At 36.9% G+C, this 19,855-nt stretch overlaps 2 protein-coding genes across 5 annotated transcripts; one reads left to right on the forward strand and one right to left on the reverse strand.

The window, feature by feature from the left end:
* Positions 1–42: 42 nt before the first annotated feature.
* On the reverse strand, positions 43–12,170 carry ostf1 (osteoclast stimulating factor 1). Its single transcript, XM_004072202.4, has 10 exons — positions 12,004–12,170; positions 5,530–5,576; positions 5,163–5,213; positions 4,887–4,950; positions 4,761–4,814; positions 4,555–4,662; positions 4,306–4,355; positions 2,227–2,305; positions 2,009–2,107; positions 43–746 (listed from the first exon to the last, which is right to left on the reverse strand). Exons 1-10 carry the CDS (start codon positions 12,035–12,037, stop codon positions 688–690), a joined length of 645 nt encoding a protein of 214 aa, XP_004072250.1. The 5' UTR covers positions 12,038–12,170; the 3' UTR covers positions 43–687.
* Positions 12,171–12,618: 448 nt separating this feature from the next.
* nmrk1 (nicotinamide riboside kinase 1) lies at positions 12,619–18,077 on the forward strand. Of its 4 annotated transcripts, none has more exons than XM_023958318.1 (9): positions 12,629–12,955; positions 13,333–13,423; positions 13,742–13,790; positions 15,470–15,635; positions 16,653–16,724; positions 16,810–16,916; positions 17,012–17,095; positions 17,233–17,273; positions 17,471–18,077. In XM_023958318.1, the coding sequence occupies exons 2-8, from the start codon at positions 13,334–13,336 to the stop codon at positions 17,244–17,246; spliced, it is 582 nt and encodes a 193-aa protein (XP_023814086.1). In that variant the 5' UTR covers positions 12,629–12,955; position 13,333; the 3' UTR covers positions 17,247–17,273; positions 17,471–18,077. The 4 variants fall into 4 exon arrangements, with proteins under 4 accessions (XP_023814087.1, XP_023814086.1, XP_023814084.1 ...); XM_023958316.1 differs by having other exon boundaries at positions 12,629–12,947; XM_023958317.1 differs by having other exon boundaries at positions 12,631–12,943.
* Positions 18,078–19,855: the final 1,778 nt, after the last annotated feature.

A 19,855-nucleotide genomic window follows, 5' to 3' on the forward strand; every position in this document is an offset into this window, starting at 1 on the left:
AAGATAGAAACTCACCTTAAAAGGAAAAAAAAAGACTTCAGATATTTTAAAGCATTTTTTAATTAGGTGGAAATCAGACGCAAAAATCAAACTTTGTGAAGCCGATCAATATAAAGTTATTTTCATGAGGTCTGTAGCAACAGTGATATTAAAGTAGGTTGTTTTTTTTGCAGGTGGAAAAGTTATAAACCACAAAACAGTTTATGTACACTTTACCACACAAAAGTAATCTATGCACATCAGTGGCCCCCCTTATATTTATGACAGGAAGTTAACCCAATTACAAGCCTCAAGCCTCCACTTCAGGAAGTAAAGCTTTAAAGCTTGACAGACCAGATCCATTTTTAAACTTTAAGGACACGTTTATTCCCAACTGCATGTTGACAATTGGTCCTCTTGAGAGCTTTTGGTCACATTTCTGTTCACAGCGGGTTTCTCCCAATACTCCAAGAACCTTCTCCACATCAGAAGGAGGTCTTGGCAAAGCAGGATAACTGTAAATGATTAATTCGGGGCTTTGCAATTCCCACTCAGAGACACGGGCGTGTTTGAACAAAGTTACCGAACTACAATGGAGTTAAAGCAACAGAAACAACCGTTTGTGGTCTTAAATAGAGCCCTCAAATGTCCACAACCCTCCCTGCAGAATTAATGGAAGGCACTTGAAAAGGTTTCAACGGCGCCGGCTCAGTCCGAGTCTTCATCGTCCAAATACTCTTCAGCGTTGCTGAGTGTGCGGGTAACATCTGAAATGAGAGAAATTGAAAAGGTGGTGACCCTCTCTGGTGATCTTTTGATCCATCTTTCCATTATGATTATGCTGTTTTTAGCCAAAATCAAAATACCTTTTTTTTTTTAAGGACATAGTTTCTACAGAGCGGCAGTAGTTCATCAGAAATTTGCCTCTGAATGGTGGGCAGGACTCTTGGATTAGAGCATCCCAGCGGCCCAGCATACTTTCTGCCCTTTATTTTTTAAATCAGCAATTTTTCATCTGCCCCTGATTCACAATGATTTGAATAAATACTCAAATACTCATACTCAAATGCAATTTTGAGTATTTTTCCTGATAAGTCCTCCATAGTCAGAAAAATGCCTCATGAACATAAAAAACGTGATTTTGATTGGAGTGGGTCTTAAACCTACAGGCTCTGTGTGCAGCCTTGATGACTTTCTTGAATAATCTGAAAAAAGCTGAAAGACTACAACATTTTTTGTCAACAGCTGCATTTCCATTTACTAGGAAATTGTGCAAATTGGATTTGCGATAACAATTTTGCTTAACTGAAACACGACAATGAGAAAAAAAAAGTTTTCGCGCTCGGAGGAGGTGGTTTTTGAGGCGTATCGAAATTGTCATTTCTCAAAACTACAACGGAAACACCTTTTTCAAATTACATGAGTCACGTGACCAACAACCGGATACCACTCGCTGCTTTGAGCGCTGCACGGTGTTGTGTGGAATTGTTGGATCTGTAAAATTGCCAAACAAAATTTCCTAAACTGGCTTCCCCCACGTGTGCGGAGCTCGCCGCCCCATGGCCTTAATAAGACGCTGAAGTCTCCTTTGATAGATGATGATGAGCACTAGTGCCGTGGCAGAGATAGGACTGTATCTTCTGTCAATCAAAGCATTGTTTACATCCGTCGACATGTTTTTGAACGACTTATCACGCGAGTTGGTTTATATCTATTCGCATAATTACGATTTAACGGAAACAGTGTAAATGCGAAATTGAGTTTTTTTTTAAACATTTCTAGAATTTCGCTAAAGTTATGCGCATTTGTGTAATGGAAACACAGCCAGTGATTCTCTCTTTTTTGAAGTAAAAATACTGACTTGACACGGACTGATGTAATTTGATTATTTCTATATAATCAGAAATCTAATTTTGTAGTTATTACACAGAAAAAGCGATCCCCCTTTTAAACTAACAGTAAACAGAAAATGTGTTCATCAAAGGGTTGTGGGTGTAAAAGGCTCCACCCCGCAGTCGGCTTCACTTACTGCTGGCCTGCTTCCTTTTGAGGAGTGACGCAGACTGGGCGTTGGTGGCCATGTCCAGAGCCAGTTTATTCTCATTGTTCCTGATGTCCGTCCGTGCATCTGAAACAAGGAGATGCAGAACTACGACTACAAAGCTTTAAGAGTTTGAGGGATTCCCTGGTCATTCTTTTATTTGATTTCTATCAACATGAAGACATAAAAAAACAAAAAAACCTCACCTTTGTTGAGCAGCATTTCCACAATGTCAGAGTAACCCTTCCAAGCTGCAGCATGCAGCGGAGTGTCCCCAAGTTTATTCTGCAACATAACAATGCTGCTTTAAGATGTGTTCATTACACTCACTTCACTTCATTTCTTTACGATTTTGCGTGAAACTGTCCAATGCCAGGCTTCACTGCAAGAAAAACAGTTTGTTTTATGAGTCAGACAGAAAATCTGACGTCAGCTTGTGATACTTCTGCTTCCTGAAAGAGCTCTTATCGGATTCCACAGGACATTTAGTAAAGTGAACTTTTCCCCCTTAATGGAACAAATAAAGGTCTTCTCATTTGTACTCTTTAAACAAGGCAATAGCATTAAATACTTCCACAAAGTAAGAACTTCCTAATTCTAGATTTCCTACACAGCAGCACACGCCTTAAAACCGTGCAGACACGGTTTTTGGACTGAACCATTTCCAAAATAAAGATGGCGTTGTGGAGTGGAGGTCCTGCAGGCGTCTCCAAAGTGTTTCCATAACAAAAAGAAAGGTTACCATGACATAATAAATAAAATATTTATGATTATATATTAATAACCTTTTTTCAGTTTTATCAATTCATCAACGTGGGCCTCCCCTCAGTCTGGGCCCCCTACTTTTCGGTGCCCCAGCTTTAAGACTACGGCTTGGCTAACCAAACTGCTGACAATGATGGAAAAAAAAAGTCCATCAGGCTCTCTTATTTTTAAGGATTTCTATTTAAAAACAATTTTCTAGTGAGAAGAAAAAACTGCTGATGAAGTCCAACGGGGTTCCCCTTCCAAATACTGTCATCAAACTGCAGCTGACATGCTCTCTGACAGCCATGAGGTCACATACAACACATGACAGATCTGCTCAGTCTAGATCAAAACAAACGGTAACATTTGTTTTTAAATTTCTTTTTGCATGCCACATCACTTATTAGGAAGGGTTCCCCCCCATCTTCCCTTTTCCAGGTTGACAGACCTGCTCTCCTTACAAAAGGGACACATAGATTTGCTGGGAAAACAGCTAGTTTTTCCAGAACCTTTAAACCATTTCATAATCATAATCATTTTTTAGTTTACTACCTATTAATTTCAAAAGCTTTGCATTGTAAACCCTAGTATGTTTTAATAAATGTGACATAAAATTGGTGTAAAAATAATTTTTCACTATCAAAATTAAACAATTCTGAGCAATGGAGGTTAATATCACATGTATAGGGGGGGTGTCACTAATATATTCTTTAATCTTAACTGAATTTTAAAAGTTGGTTTTATGTGTTCCAGGTTCATCAAGTGTGTCTAGTCTAGGCAAAATTTATTTTTTTCCCCAGACACTTGTACATTTGTCTTAAACACCATAACTTCCTTTTTGACCCCAACAGTCATGCGGATATGCTCAATCTTAATGAACTAGTGTTTTAGTCACGTCTTCGAACTGGACTGAGCGACCCCCTCCCCCCCTCACATTCCAAACAGGAAGTACTTGCTGGTTCCAAGAATCTGAAATCCTACAGACTTCTATAGAGACATAAACGGCTGTTACTCAGTCCTCATGCTTGTCAGAATGCCCATTCTTTGTCTGTTACCTTTTGTTTTTAAAATGTTCTTGATCATTTTTTATTCAAGTTATAAACTGACCAATCAGAGGCCTCAATAATAATAGGAGGTGGAAAGTTTGAAACGTTTGACAGATTCTCCAGAGTCCGCTTTCAGGTAGTGGAGGTGTGGACTTCCAACAAGCTCCCTCCTGATTGGTGAGAGTGGTTGCCATGGACTCGACCAATTACTGCTTATTGACGATTTCTGATTCCTAACATGGCGGCGGCATCCATATCGGGAAAAAATGGCGACTAAATTGAATTTTGTGAATTGATATATTCTCTGTCATTGGTCTCTACCAGACATGCTTCCGGTGTGTAGAGGGCTAATGGCTTGGATGATTTTGATTCTTATGAACGGTCTTCATATGAACCACGACTGTGACTAGAACAAACCCCAGCTATGCTGTTGCTGCAAATTCTGCACAGATTCATGATAAATGACTGGGGAGGAATGAAGGGGCGTCTGACCTGCTGGTTGAGCTCCACGTTGGACTGGCTTAACAACAACTCCACCACATCTGACCAAAAAACAAACAAACATAATGATGGCACATGTTAGAAAAACAACCAGGCAGGAACAATGAAAGCCAGACACAAACTTCCTGCTTTCCAGTGCCTCACTTCTCATACAAATCGAGGTGGTCATGGTGAGTTAAACTGCAGTCACTAATGCACAGGAAGGTACCAGACGGAGCTTCCAGGTGTCTTCAGTGTTACCTTTATGTCCTCCGTGGCATCCCCAGTAGAGAGCAGTGTTTCCAGCCTTGTCCAGTCCGTTAATTCCAACCTTGTTGTCAACACATTCTCTCAGCCAGCTGAGATTACCTAAAAGCAAAACAAAAAATGAGCATGGAAACGGTTTTCACATCATTTGAATGGTGTGACAGGTGTTGGAAAAGTGATTGACATTTAGATCATCTTACCTCTTTTAGCTGCTTCGTGCATTGGATTGTCGATGGACTCTGCCTGCTCAGCCACTAAAGATACAGAGCATCAATAAATGCTACAGGCAAACTTCATGACCTCCATTCATGAACGTTTTTACTCACCATAGTTACTTGGAATTAGCCCCGTCCTTCCTCTGCATGTCCCCTTCCACCAATTACTGTCACTCTGCAGTTAAAAACTAAAGTCAGGGATTTGTTCTGTGCATCAATGCCGAAGAGTAAATGTGGAAAATTCAGGAAAAAAGAATACATGACTGAGGACGAAACATTTAACACAAAAGAAAAAGAGACAAACTGAGAGAAAAGGAGTTTAAAGAGGCACAGAAAACTGGAAAAAAAATAACACATTACTGCAGCTCACTTAGATATTTTACTCACTGTGTCAGAGATGTACAAAATGTCACCTTCTTCAAAGTACAACTCATCTGGCTGAAAAGGGGAAACACAGTTAATCCATTTACAGAGTAAATGTCATCTTTATTTTTTATTTTTATCTGCATTTCTGTGATTTATTAAAACTGACTTGACATCGGATTTAATATTTCCTTTTAGCAGCTAAATATGTCATTTATACAGTATTTTTGAGAATATTTTAAATATTTTTATGAACATTTTAGGCTGAATAAAGTATTGGGAAAATATATAACAAACATTTATGACCATCAGATGTTTTCATGATTTTATTTATACAAATATAAATCAACTTTAAATCATTGATTCATAATTAAAACGAAAATATTCTTACTGTTCTGGGATCAAAGTTGTACAAGGCTCTGAAAACCTTGACTTGGCCTAAACAAAAGAAAAACAAAACAAAAACATGACCAATGCTGGTTATGATACTTTTTTTGTGTTGCTGCTTGCAGAGACGCATTAAATGACATTTGAGCATAAAAATAAGCCCTGCTACCCCTTCACAGCATCACATACCAACAGCTTAGTTTCAGTCAGATTGGATCTGAATGCAGCTGCTCTGCAGCAGCGAGTGTGGTCCACTGACAGAGGTGTGGCTCCTTTTGTGGCTAGGACAGCATACACCAGTGCACATATGATGTGTAGTCACTGTCGGACACCAGCTGCCCTCTGGGTCTGTGAAGCTGCTGCCTGAATGCTACCGGAGTGGTTGTGGCTTTTATCCTGGCGACCCTACAAAAGCTTAACACGCCATTTGCTTCTTGCAGGGTGCCATATTTGTAACATATATGTGCAGTTTTTACAAAACAGAGTAACTAGCTGGTTACACACGAGTCTATGTTTGAACCATCGCTTTGCATCAGAGGATAACAGAACCTTTTAATGCCACTTTTTTTAAAATAACAAATGCTAAATTCAAATTGAGATTTATACCCTTGACTGGCCAACTATGTTAGAAGTCATGAATCCTGATAATTCAAAATGAGCAATGTTGAGGTTTTTTGTTTTTTTTAAATTGAAGCTTAAATAAAAGCAAATCACATGACCTGAGGCTGTGTCTGCCTTCTGCTGCTGCACAGGCTCTCTTTTTGAGTCAAACACTGCATCACTGTCTCTGAGGCAGAGGGGTTTGGTGCTGCACAAAGTCTGGTCTGTGCAGCAAGCATGTCGGCTCTACAGGCCTGGTCATGCCATTCAAAACACACACATGCCTGTGCTAACAGCACCAGGAGGGTATTCCAGAAAGCAGGTTATGCGAGTTACCATGGTAAGTTTGTGGCTAAGGAAGCGGATAACCTCAGCTTTCGGTTCCAAAAATGGAGGTACGTTTCAGGGTATGTCAAGTTGCCATAGCAACTCATGCTCTGAACATAACCTGGTCAGGAGCAGGTTTAGTTGAAGGTTAGTTTGGTTTCAGAGAGGTGAAGCAGCATGGCGTGTCCATTTGAAAATGATTTAGTGGATGAAGAAGCTCAGATAATACTTTTTCCACCGTGAGAGAGTAATAAGTCCATGTATGGATATTGGAAAGATAAACCTTTTACTTTGATCTAACTTAATTATTTGCTTCAGTTAAGATCATTTTTTTATTTTTTAGTTAAATCAGCTTAAAAATAACACGTAGTTTTCAGACAGTTTCAGACAGTTTGAACTTTCATTCAAATTAATGCTGCTGTTAGATCGGCACCGAAAGGAATTGTGGGATACCATTCCCTTTGCCTGTATGGACGGATTTGGATTTAAGTGTGGCTTTTTGACCAAATGTGTTTAGTTGTTTAACTGTGTTTTGCCCAGTTATTTGTCTTGTTATATTTAATTATTTCTGCACCATGAGTGAGTGGGAGAATAATGAGTTTATTTAGCAACTCCTACTGCTTAGTGATGTAATGCTAATGTCAGAGAAATGTTACATGACATGTTTCATGTTGTGAATCCATTTTGTTTCATTTATTTTATTGTTATAAAAGTGAGAATATCTACAGGCTAAAACTTAGACATGAGAATTCAAGAAGTACAATTAAGATGGGAAAACATTTAATTGAATTGGAGTCATATGATATTTATTTAGATAAATATGTACATTTGAGTTGTTGGATAGATAAAAGAAATTAGGTTGAATAAATTTAACTCAATTACTTGTTACCAATTGAATTAATTCATTTAAGTTGGATAAGTTATATATATATATATATATATATATATATATATATATATATATATATATATATATATATATATATATATATATATATATATATATATATATATATATATATATATATATATATATATATATATATATATATATATATATATATATATATATATATATATATATATATATATATATATGGAGCCAGTTTAGCTCGTGCTGGTTTGCGGCGCCTTCCGTCCGTGAAACCAGGGTTCGACTCCGGGCTGCTCCCTGTTCCCTTCTCTACCTCTGCCGGTTCAAAGCCCGGTTTGAGAAGGTTGCGTCAGGAAGGGCATCCGGCGTAAAACATTGCCAAATTTACCATGCGACTTGTTCGCTGTGGCGACCCCTGATGGGAGAAGCCGAAAGTGGAAGAAGATATATATATATATATATGCGTCACAATGAAAATAGAAATGAGACAGAAACCCTTCCATTTTTTTTCTCCAAGCAGAAACAATTTCTTTTGCTGATGATGCAGCCGTATTACTTTTTTGATGGACGTATAATCTTCATATGCTGTCATTAAAATCTCCGACTCTGTCTCACTGAAGTATAGCACTCTTTTTTTCTCCACTTTCTGGAATACCCCCCAGGTTCCTGCAGCAGTTCAAAACCAAGACAGTTAAAAGACAAAAGAATTCATCATCTCCAATGATAGAAAAAAAAAGCTATGATTGTGTTTAACTGTCAGATGTTGCTGGAGCTGATCTTTACACAAAAATGCACTTCCATGATGAATCCATGATGGATTTGTGGTACCTTAAAGACCCACTCCGATCATCTTGTGATCTATTGTAAAATCGTTCCTATATTAAGGACCTCATAGTCTAGTCTGACAATAAGCCTGTCCAAAGAGGAATGTTTTCAGTCTAGCTTTGAATGTAGAAACTGAGTCGGCCTCTCTTATATGAGCTGGGAGTTTATTCCATAAGACAGGGGCTTGGTGGCTAAACGCTCTACCTCCAACCGTACTTTTACTAATTCTAGGAACCACAAGCAGTCCTGCATTTTGCGAGCGAAGTGTTCTGATTGGATGGTAAGGGACTATGAGGTCCTTAATATAGGACGGGGCCATTCCATGTAAGGCCTTATAGGTTAACAGGAGGATCTTGAACTTAATTCTAGAATCAACTGGGAGCCAATGGAGCGAAACTAACACAGGAGTGATGTGATCTCTTCTGCTGGTTCCAGCTAACAATCTAGCAGCTGCGTTCTGAACAAGCTGGAGACTTCTTAAGGAACTCTTAGGACACGCTGCTAACAAGGAGTTACAGTAATCCAGCCTCGACGTAACAAATGCATGGATGAGTTTTTCAGCATCACTCTTATTCAGAGATTATTTAACTTAATGTTAGTTTGTTTAAATTAAACTTAATAATAACTATTTCTCTTAAAAGGCTGCTAGAAGTTGAAGCTGGGGTAACTATGGTACACTGGGGTTCTGTCCTCTTTCCTTTTTTACTTCTACCCTTCCTCTCCTCTATTCTTGATCATAATTTATCATTTAGTTCTCCATGCCTCTGTTTGGTGCAGTGCGATTCATGTATTGTCCCTCTTTTCCTCTCCCCTCCTGGGGAGTGGGAGTGCTTCCAGACTCCAGTTGGCTCATCCGTGCTCCAGTTCCTGACCGTTTACCTCGCCTTTGCTCCTGCTCCTACACCTGGCTGTGGATCCTGCCTCTGGCTCATCTCTGGCTCGTCTCTGCTCTGTACCTGACCGAGTACCTCGTCTCTGCTCCTGCTCCTACACCTGGCTGTGGTTCCTGTCTCCGGCTCGACTCGCGCCTTTGACTGTCCCGATAACCACGGCTGGATGAAGCTCGTCTGCTGGACTTTTATATATGTAGTTGTAGATTTAGATAAGTTAATTCTTCTCTAAGATTTCTGGTAAATCGCCTGTCCGTCCTGGGGGAGGATCCCTCCTTCATATGGGCACCCCTGAGGTTTCTTCGTTTTTTCCGGAATCCGGTTTTTTTGGGAGTTTTTCCTTACCGCGAAGGGGGGTCTAAGGGCAGGGATGCCAGTATAGCTTAGTCAGTTTGTTATTTCATTTTAGTATTTTCCTATTGAACTCTTTGTATTCGTGATCCTTTTGATTTCATGTTTTACTTCGAAGCCCATCGAGACGACTGTTGTTGTGATTTTGGGCTATACAAATAAAATTGAATTGAATTGAATTGAATAGTGGTCTTTTAATTACAATCAAGTCATTTTTAAAAACCTGTTTTCAAGGACAGTTTCTGCAGAAGGGCGGGAGCAATAAACTTTGGAGTTGTTGACTGTTGGCACGGAGCAAGCCCGTCCCCCTTCCCCTCCCCAATGCTGAGAGCTGCAACAAGAGCAGGACATGGCCGCTGATATTGTTTTAGCAGAGCTCTGGTATCAAGATAAATTTTCTGCCAGGGGATCAAAAACATTCTAAAAAGTTTAATTCTATCATAGTTTAATAAATAATGCATGCTCATCACAGTTGAATCGATGTTTCGGGACTGGATGTTTATGCCTGAGACCCCGTAACGTATTTTTGACAGCTTGTTAACAGGGGAAATTTCATTTTTAAGACTTGCAAAAGTGGTCAAATCGTATTTAAAAACATATGTTCAATGTAAAACTCAATTTTGTATCAATATATTTTTGCGAAGTGCATTTAATTTGTACACAACTTAGTCTATTGACAATTCCTTACCCCATATGGATTTGTATATAGAAATAGTGAGAAATGAAAGCTAAATTCAGCTCCGTTTTCCATATCTACTGTATTTTTTGGAGTATAAATTGTCAATAATTGCATAGTTTGCTTGGGTGCGACTTACTGTATGTGATTTTTTTTTAATAATTTACAACCACTAGAGGGCACTGCAGGTGTGTGAATCACTATTTGCTACCAACTGCAACGCAGAGGAAGATGCACCGCTCAGTCTTATGCTACGCACACACCCGGTATGTGTGGTGCGTTCAAGAACATACTGAACGCAGGTTTTTGAACACACTGGACTGTCGCTACCCTATACCACAAGAGGCTTAGTAGAAATAGTCGAGGCGGTGCAAATCTCACGAATCTTGGTCGGCGCCTTTCCCTTCCCAGCTCTTTTCTGATATATGACACAAACTACAACTATTAATTTCTTCTTCATGGGCAGTTTTCAAGCAGTAGTTACCTCTGCGTTTTGAAAAGAACTCCAGCCATCCGTCACTACCAAATTCGAGTCCCTGATTGGTCAAAGTTGAACTGGTTTAACTTTCGATGCACGTTCAGCGGCTGCACGTTTTATACATGTGTAAAACTTAAAATGTGTGTAGCGACACACGAACGTCAGGCCTTTGAAGTCCACGAATACATACACTTTAAGTTGGAAGTAGCTGCTCAAACATAGGTTTCCGAGGCCCAGTGTGAACGTAGTATTAACCCCGATGTGGCAGAACTGTTCTAAAGTGACCCAAATGATGATGAATTCAGATTTAGTCATTTGAAGTGATGTAAAGAGTTTAGTTGACTTGTTAGCATGTTCTTTATGCTATAGGTTATCTAATGACATTTTTTTATGTTGTGCTTTATACAAGATTCTCCCTGTTTCATGAAGCTAAATAAGCACCAACGTGTTAGGATAGTAAAGCGTGCAGATATTCATCCTTTTATTGTAATCTACTCCATTATTATGATTTGCCTCTCCCGATGAAATGTTCGCTTTTGATCTCGTATTTAGTTAAATAAATTCCTCTCAAAAGTGCCAGTGGACTTATTCATATAAAATTCATTCTTTTTATTATTCATTTTTTTTGCTGCTGAAATTCAAACTCCACAGCGATTTATAGTCTGAAAAATACGGTATGTCCTCCATTATGAGGCAAAAAATGCCACAAGAACATTGCTCAAAAACACATTTTCATTGGAGTGGGTCTTTAAACATGGAATTTAAATCCATGTTACATGAAAAGACAATCGAGCACATTGAAGCCACACGCCTGGTCTTGTTAAAAATGACTGCAATCCTGGCCGTGTGTGGTCATGAGCTGTTGAAGGAGCATTATTAGGACAGACTGATAGGATGGTCAGGATGGAATTCAAACACAGTAATCCAGGGATGCATGTGCTTTACATTTGAATGAAACATGTTCTTTTGTACAAAACTCAGTATTTTGTTTGATTTGCACACAACAAAACCATGAAAAAAAGAGCTTGTGTCAATGAACAGACACGTGTCCGTGGGACTGGTGGAAACAAACAGAGTGGGAGTGGGTAACCGGATCATCCCCCTTTCACCTCTAAAAACGCGCTGACTCGCATCTCCAGTCCTGTGATGGAAATAGGGAAGTGGCCGAGGCCTGCAACCTTAGTTAGTGGCCGCCCCCCGTCAATCAGCACGGAAACTTCAAAAAAAAAATCCCTCAAAGAAACCACATTCCTGCCGCGGGCCTGGACCACGACTACGGGGATGAGTAGCAACTTTTATAGCCCGTCATTTCGCTGCTCTTTGCAAACCGATAACGTAACCTTTCATTTCCCGTCATTTATACTAGCGAACCGGCCACGAGCCCAGTGTGAGTGAGTGAGTGAGCAGAAGTGTAGACCAAAGTTTAACATCAACCTCGTGAAAAGTTCGGTTTTTACCTGGCTTGGCCGGCTTGGGAGGAGGCTTGGACATCTGTGGGGCTCAACGAAAAAGGAAGAAGAAAAGAAGAACGAGGCTTGAGCCGAAACGTCAAACTGTGAGACAGTTTGCACCAAGAGCTCCCAATGAGGAAGTCCTGAGGCGGAAAAGTGACTCTGCGCATGCGTGGCACCTGCGACTGAAAATGAACTGATAGATAGATAGATAGATAGATAGATAGATAGATAGATAGATAGATAGATAGATAGATAGATAGATAGATAGATAGATAGATAGATAGATAGATAGATAGATAGATAGATAGATAGATAGATATCCAATAACCACTTTTTTAGCTAATTAAATATTCCTTTATGCATTTTCTCTTAATGTTTTTTTTATTTTTTATAAATCTTTGCTATCTTAAAACTATTCAACTGTAAAACATGACGTTAAGGTGCATGATTTGATAATGAATAAATAAAAGCTTCCCTCTTAATACTTGAAAATAAAAACATTTAAAGTTTTAATATAATTGACGGACGTCATTGTGTGGTAATTTTTTCAGTTATTTCAAATCGTAAACAGTAAATAAAAAAATCAATACGGAAAAATATAGGTTTTAAAGCCTTTTTTAATTGGTTTGGTTTGCTTTTTTGTGTATTTTTTAAAGGAATAAAATAAAGTAAAAAGTTCTTACACTTCTAGGGGGGATGTTTACACTTTTTGAACGAATGGGCAGGTCGTTGGTGACGTAACAAGTGTCTCAGCGAATCAGGAGCGACCTTTTGCGGAAAAACAAGAGGAGGGGTAGTTTAACTGCGAGAGAACAATGCCCACGTTTCTCTCTTAATCTCGAATTAGGAATAATTATTCGTGTTCGCCAGATGTGTGTAGAGAACTAGCTGTGCAGTATTCAGCAGGAACGGGTTGAAATGAAGAGACTAATTGTTGGAATTGGTGGGTAAGTGGGTGAGTGAGCGTGGAGGGCAGTAAAGTGGTTCCATGTGTGTCAACCTTTACGCGCTGTGATTCCACAGTCTGTTGGACACATATACAGGGGACGGACTTTAGATAAAGTTTAGACCTTTTCTGACCTATACTTTTGTTTAGACGTGCAGGTCAACAAAACACAATTTCTAAGAAAGACACCATTGGGTGCATCATAAAGCATTATAAGCGCAAAAACCAGATATACTAGACTTTACAAAGGAAAAAAACAACCTTTTTTCAGGATGTACAATTAAAAAAATAAAAATTTCAAAAGAAAATTTCTAGTTTTCTTTAAACATAAGCATCCGCTCTGTGTTAATTGGTCTCATTTGCACCTTTTTGTTTTCTTATTTCAGGATGACCAATGGAGGAAAAACTACTCTTTCTAAAAGTCTTCATCAGAGGATCCCAAACAGCTGTTTAATTGCACAGGATTCATATTTTAAAGTAAGCCAAAAGTTTTTTTTTTTTATTTAGCAATAAGGCCCAAATTTCAAAAAGTAGCCTTTTGATAGTCTATATCAAAAGTGAGGCAGTATACTAAAGTTTACCTTTTATATAAATTGGAAACTTAAAATCTTCCAGTTCAGTCTGAAGAGGTCTTCAGTTAGTATTTCCTACCCCACATAAATGTGGTCTATAGTATGCTTAGAATGAAGTATACTTAATAAAATAGTGTAAAAAGTGTACTACGTTTTACCTTATCGCTATCATATATTCTGTGATTGACAGTTTCAGCAGACCTTTATGTCCTTTTTACTTTAGGATGAATCTATAGTTCCGGTGGACCAGAATGGCTTTAAGCAATTTGACAGTAAGTGCAGTTATTTTTGGTCTTCAAATTGAACATTTAGACTAAACTTGGAGCTTTTTATTCAATTGTATCAGTCTTTACTACAGCAGAGACATTTTTATACAAACGTTAATGTAAACTAACTAACTGTTGATGCAAAATTTACATTTTTAAACTTTGTTTTTTTATTGCAAAATAGGCAGCTTATCTTTAAATGTTCTGTTAATAAATTATTTTTAATTTTTTTTAATTGTTACGTATTTTTCCCTAAAAATATGTGTTGAATTTGGATGTTGCATGTTCCCCCTATACACACAGTTTTTTTCCTGTGTAAGAACATGCTTGTGGGGTTTATCACACAGTCTAAATAGCCTATCAGTGTGTTCTGATGTGTGCAGCCCTGTGATAAACCTGTTCAGGGAGTAGTCTCACTTTTGGCTGATGATGGCTGCGATAAACTCCTGCAGATGGTTCTTGACCGGATTAATGAAGAAAAAACAACAACAAGTGACTGAAACCTCATTTGGTACCTGAGTAACATTCATGTTATATTTGAGGAAAGGCAACATTCTAACAACAGAAGTTTAACATTTAAGATAATTTCAATTTTAAGATAATTTAAGAAATCATCTTCAATAATAGACCGTTTTACAAAAAGTACCTTTTGGAAGTATCTTATAGAGAAGACGCAGACAAGGCCTTTAAATGCCGCAAGGGATTAGTGCATTTCTCTATCCACAGTTGGTGGAACCTAACATTTTTTCAAGCTGACAGTGGGATTGTTAGTTCTATGTATGACCAAGACAAGAGTACAGGCTGTTTCAAACGTGGCTTTTGAATAAAACCACATCTGGAACATGATGTTCTGTACCAATCTGATAAGACTGGAGTTTTTCTTTTTTCCCAAATACTTTGCTTTAAGTTAAACGGAAACCAAAAATCCCATAAGCACAAACACCTCATATTTTGCAACCATCCAGTCAGCTATGAGTCCCTGTGTCTATTACAAGACTCTATGGTTAAAGGTGAAGTAACTTTTCCAAAAAAATTTCTATGTCAGCTGAAACTAAATCTATGTCATATGTCATGGCGATCAGAAGCATTGCAGCAAATCCATAACTGAATGAGTAGAAGAAAAAAAAAGAAGGAAAGAGTCAGCGTTGCCATAAAAGCTGTACATAAATGCGAACCTCAAACCCTAATGATTGATGTGCCAAAATTCACCAACTATCCAAAAGATGTCATACAAAAGATAACTTCTTCACAGAATTTATTTTTTAAGAGCAGCTTCAAATCTTATTGAGTAAAATCACAAGAAAATATAAGCTAATGTGTTGTTATGATTGTTCTTTATTTGAGATTGTGTGATAAATGTCTAAGAGAAGTGCTGTGGATGTAAATTAAATTTACTAAAGACTAAACCGGTCATAAATGTAGTTCACTCTATCTACATAAAATAAAATGTTCATTATATTTACTTAGTTTAGTTTAGTTTAGTTTAATAGTTTAGTAACTATTTTCAAAAAGGCTGGAAATGTCATTTTAACCAGAGCTTGTTATAGTTTTGATCATCTGGATAAATATATTTTGGTGACAATTTTCAAGGAAATTCTGGAAGTGCAATTATTAAAAGTTTGTGTAAACTTTGATCGTTGGATTCAAAGGGTGCAGAAGAATCACATCCGTGTGTTTTGTTGAAGCGCTTGATGCTCTCCACATGGACAAGATGATGAGCGAGGTCAATTCGTGGAGAAGAGATCCTGTCTCCATCCAGAAAGAGAAAACCGGCCTGGACCTTAATCTTTCATCAGCTAATACTGGGGTCTTCGTTTTGATAGTGGAAGGTTTCCTCATTTTTAACTACAGGTATGCATTTGTCCTAGTCTCTGACCTGATCTTAAAATTTCCTCATTACATTTATGATGTCAAATTCAACTTCCTGGATGTTTATTATTATTTATTATTATTATTTATTTTATTTTAATTTTTTTAGAAATACCGTTATTACCGCGAGAAAGGCTTTGAAATATGAATAAGAAATCATTTAAATATTTATGAGTAGCTGTTTATTGTGCAAAGGTTATTACACAGGTTTATGCAAGCTTTACACCTACCTTCATTGAAAGAAAATCTCTTTTCTGTGACTTTAAATATTTTAATATTAAATAGTTTGAATTCAAAACAAAGATCTTCTTATTTATTGATTTTTATCTATAAAACTTTTTGACAGGAATTCTGTTCATTGACTGTATTAGAGGAAACTGGGCTGAGCGGGTGTGACGTCACTTCTGGCTCCAGCAACATGAAGCCAAGTCAGTTGCAATTTTTTTACCAATACGGGCGTTGTCGTGTTGGAGCTGGACTGCAGTGATTGGTTGGAGTAGTTTAAGTTGACGTTTCTACGGCAACTACTATCGCCAATCAGGAGTGAGCATGTTCGAAGTCCACAGACCTTCCACTGAAAGTGGGGTCAGGAGAATCTGTCAATGATGGGCACCACATGCTTTTATTGAGGCATCTGATTGGTCACTTTATAACTTGAGTATTTTGCGATAAAAAAAAATATCATTCGAATTTTTTTTTTTTGGATTAGCAAGAGCGTGTTATAATAAGGTATCAGAGCAAGATTTGTTATTCTGACAAAAATAATGACTGAGTAATAGCTGTTTATTTCTCTATAGAAGTCTATGGGATATTGGATTCTCGGAGCTAGCGGATACTTTCTGTTTGGAACGTTAGGAAGGAGGGAGGGACGGCTTTGTCCAGTTCTGTATATACAGTCAACGATTTCAAACCTACTTAAACAAATCAGTAATATAAAAGAATAACTTTTACTCAACAGATCATTTATTTTATTTTTTATATAAATCTTCTTTCTTCCAGGCCTCTAAATGATCTGTTTGACAAAAAATACTTTTTGGAAATACCTTATGATGTGTGTAAGAAGAGAAGAAGGTACTACACTACCTTTTTTTGTCTTTCCCATTGATTTGCATGTTCCTCTGGAAACAAAAATGTAAAAACAACTTGTGATTGTTAGTTTCAGGGTCTACACACCTCCTGATCCTCCTGGCTATTTCGACGGATATGTGTGGCCAATGTACCTCAAAAATCGGCAAGACATGGAAGCCCTTACATCAGAAATCGGTAAGGGTCCAGTCAAAAGTTGAAGCAGAAAATAAAGTGAATATAAATATAAAATAAATGAACTTTTTTTTTTAAATAAAAAATATCTTCGTTAGTGTTTTTGGATGGTTTGAAGCCAAAAGAAGAACTCCTGGCAACTGTGTTTGAAGAAGTTAGTAAAGAAATAACTAGACTTAAAGGTAAGGCTTTAATATGCATGTTGGATATATTTATAGTGTCTGGTCTCTTTATTGAAAGTTTCCAGTTTAAAACATTGCAGTATGTTTTTTCTACATTAAATCTTACAAATCATATCTTTTTATTTTTCAATGCACAGCTGCTTACATGTGATCCAAAGAAGGACAGGAAGTCTTGATGGTATGGTGGGATGTTTGTTTCATATCTATGTTAATGGATTAACTATAGACTGAGGCTGCTGCATTAATAAAATAGAAACTTTTACGGAAACAAATAATGAAGTCGATTCCAGCAGATATCAAACATTAAATGTGTTGGGGGGGGGGGGGGGGGGGGGGGCTTCAGATTTAAATATTTTATGTTTGTTTTGTTTGCAGAGGAAGACTACGATGGGTCGGATGTGTATCTGAAGACAGAAGCTGGATTGAAAAAGTTCATTTTCTACCATTTTGTCACTAAAAAGTATTTTTCTGTGTACATTTCTTTGGTTGAAGTTTATGTTACTTGCATTTGACATTCCAGACAGCCTTTGTGTTGGTCTGTGTCTTGGTTTACTGTGATTGGTTGGATTTTTAAAGGAAGCCATTAACAATGGCCTTTCAAATTAAAATATGTTCTCCAACTGGAGCAATACAAAGAATTATCCATTTGCCAACAATTTACAAAAGTATGACTCTGAATTAGTATTACAAAAAAGTGAAAAAGATATAATCTGTCTGTGAAAACTGCACATCTGTTGAATAGAACTGCACACATTAAATTGAATAGATTAGAAAAAAATCATTTTGTTTACTAAGTTAGAAAATGCTCTTTACCTCCCTGACATAAAAAGATACATCCAAAACGAAAGGTCCCATCAAGGAAAAAAGCTCAAATGTGAGGATATTTTCCATATTTAACAAGCCTTTTTATAATTAAGGGCTTTTAAAAGACTCTTTTTCTAAAAGAAAATCTTTCCAGACTTTAGAGACTCAAATACTTAGTGAGATTAAAGCTTACCAATATTTGCCTCGGCAGACTTTGATAGATAATTTTTTTTTTTTTTTTTTTTTTTTTTTTTTTTCTTTTTTTATTTTGGACTAGTGAAACAAATGTAAAATAACAGAATAAGACAAGAACGAGACAAAACTTACAAAAACAAGAAAAAGACAAGTAAATTATACAAAACAAAACAAAACAAAATGATATAAACACCAGTCCAAAAGGGAGTGAGAAGAAGAAAAATCTTATAAACTCTCACCCCCCTTTACCCTAAGCCCTTACTTTCCCACCATCAGAGTCCAGTGCCCTACCCAAGTGTATATGTACATATATACATGTAATTTTCATTTCCAAACAACATACAAATGAATAACAAAACGTATTGTCAAAGTATGCAGATTTATAAATGCTGACATTCTGTATTTTTTTGTATTTGCACATATTTATCCATGATCATCTTCCTGTATCTATATTTAAATTCTTTTATGTTTGGACATTGTTTCAAGCATTTACTGGTTCTGTTCCACAACTTCACTCCACAAATTGAAACACAGAATCTCTTTTTATTTGTACGTGCTTTATGTATGACAAATGTATCTTTTTCCCTAAAATTGTATTTTTCCTCTTTTGTAATAAATAACCTTTGGATATTTGTGGGTAATAAGTTGTTTTTGGCCTTGAATATTATTTGAGCGGTACAATACTCTACTAGATCGTAAAATTTGAGTAATTTTGATTCTATGAATAATTTATTTGTGTGCTCAAGGTAACTGACTTTGTGTATGATTCGTATTGCTCTCTTCTGAAGTATTGAAAGTGAATGTAACGTTGTTTTATAGTTGTTCCCCCAAACCTCTACACAATAAGAAAAATATGGTAAAACTAATGTACAGTATAACATGTGGAGTGATTTGTGGTCCAGAACCAGTTTAGCTTTATTTAAGACAGAAATACTTCTGGATAGTTTAGCTTGTATGTAGCTAATATGTGCTTTCCAGGTTAGTTTGTCATCAATTATGACCCCAAGAAATTTATTTTCATAAATTCTTTCAAGTTTCACCCCATTTATGTGCATGTCAATGTCAATATTTTTACCCTTATGGTGACCAAATAACATCATTTTTGTTTTACTTAAATTTAGTGAAAGCTTATTTACATCAAACCACAGCTTCAGTTTTTCCATCTCCTTCTTAACAATTTCAATGAGTTGCTGCAAATCATCCCCATCACAAAACACATTAGTATCATCAGCAAATAGAACTAGCCGTAATTTGTTAGAAACCTGAAATAAATCATTTATATATATAATAAACAATATTGGTCCCAGAACCGACCCCTGAGGGACACCACAAACAATGTCCAAACATTGGGAACAAGCACCATCAACCTTTACAAACTGCTTTCTATTGCTCAAATAGATAATAATGAGGCTGTGTTGTTTGAAAAAAATATCCCTTAATACTAAAAAAAAAAAATGTTGCATGAATTATCCTTATGTTTTCCCTTTATCTTTAATTAGGTTAGGCTTTTAGTTTGGTTACAAGGATTATATCAGATTTTCATTAGTTGCAGATCATAAAGGTTATAAAAAATGAAATCTTATTTTAAGTCTTAAGTACCCTGTGTGTGTGTATATCATATTTTCTCTTTGATGTATTTCTTCTGCATCTCTAATTTTTTTATTAGTCAACTTGTATACCCAAAAAGGGGATTTAAATAGTATATGTTTGTAATTCTTGATGAAATTTCTGCAGTCAGTGAAGGAAAACCAGGAAACTTCA

Source organism: Oryzias latipes, chromosome 9 (assembly GCF_002234675.1).
Source record: "Oryzias latipes chromosome 9, ASM223467v1".
NCBI classification, from domain to species: Eukaryota; Metazoa; Chordata; class Actinopteri; order Beloniformes; family Adrianichthyidae; genus Oryzias; species Oryzias latipes.

Coding starts and splice junctions, on each gene's coding strand:
- ostf1 (XM_004072202.4), bottom strand. CDS start 12,037: ATGTCCAAGCCTCCTCCCAAGCCGGCCAAGCCAG. Junction 5,577..12,003: donor TCCCAAGCCGGCCAAGCCAG/GTAAAAACCGAA, acceptor TCTTTTGTTTAG/GCCAAGTCAAGGTTTTCAGA. Junction 4,663..4,760: donor GCACGAAGCAGCTAAAAGAG/GTAAGATGATCT, acceptor TTTTGCTTTTAG/GTAATCTCAGCTGGCTGAGA.
- nmrk1 (XM_023958316.1), top strand. CDS start 12,919: ATGAAGAGACTAATTGTTGGAATTGGTGG. Junction 16,725..16,809: donor GTGTGTAAGAAGAGAAGAAG/GTACTACACTAC, acceptor TGTGATTGTTAG/TTTCAGGGTCTACACACCTC. Junction 16,917..17,011: donor AGCCCTTACATCAGAAATCG/GTAAGGGTCCAG, acceptor TATCTTCGTTAG/TGTTTTTGGATGGTTTGAAG.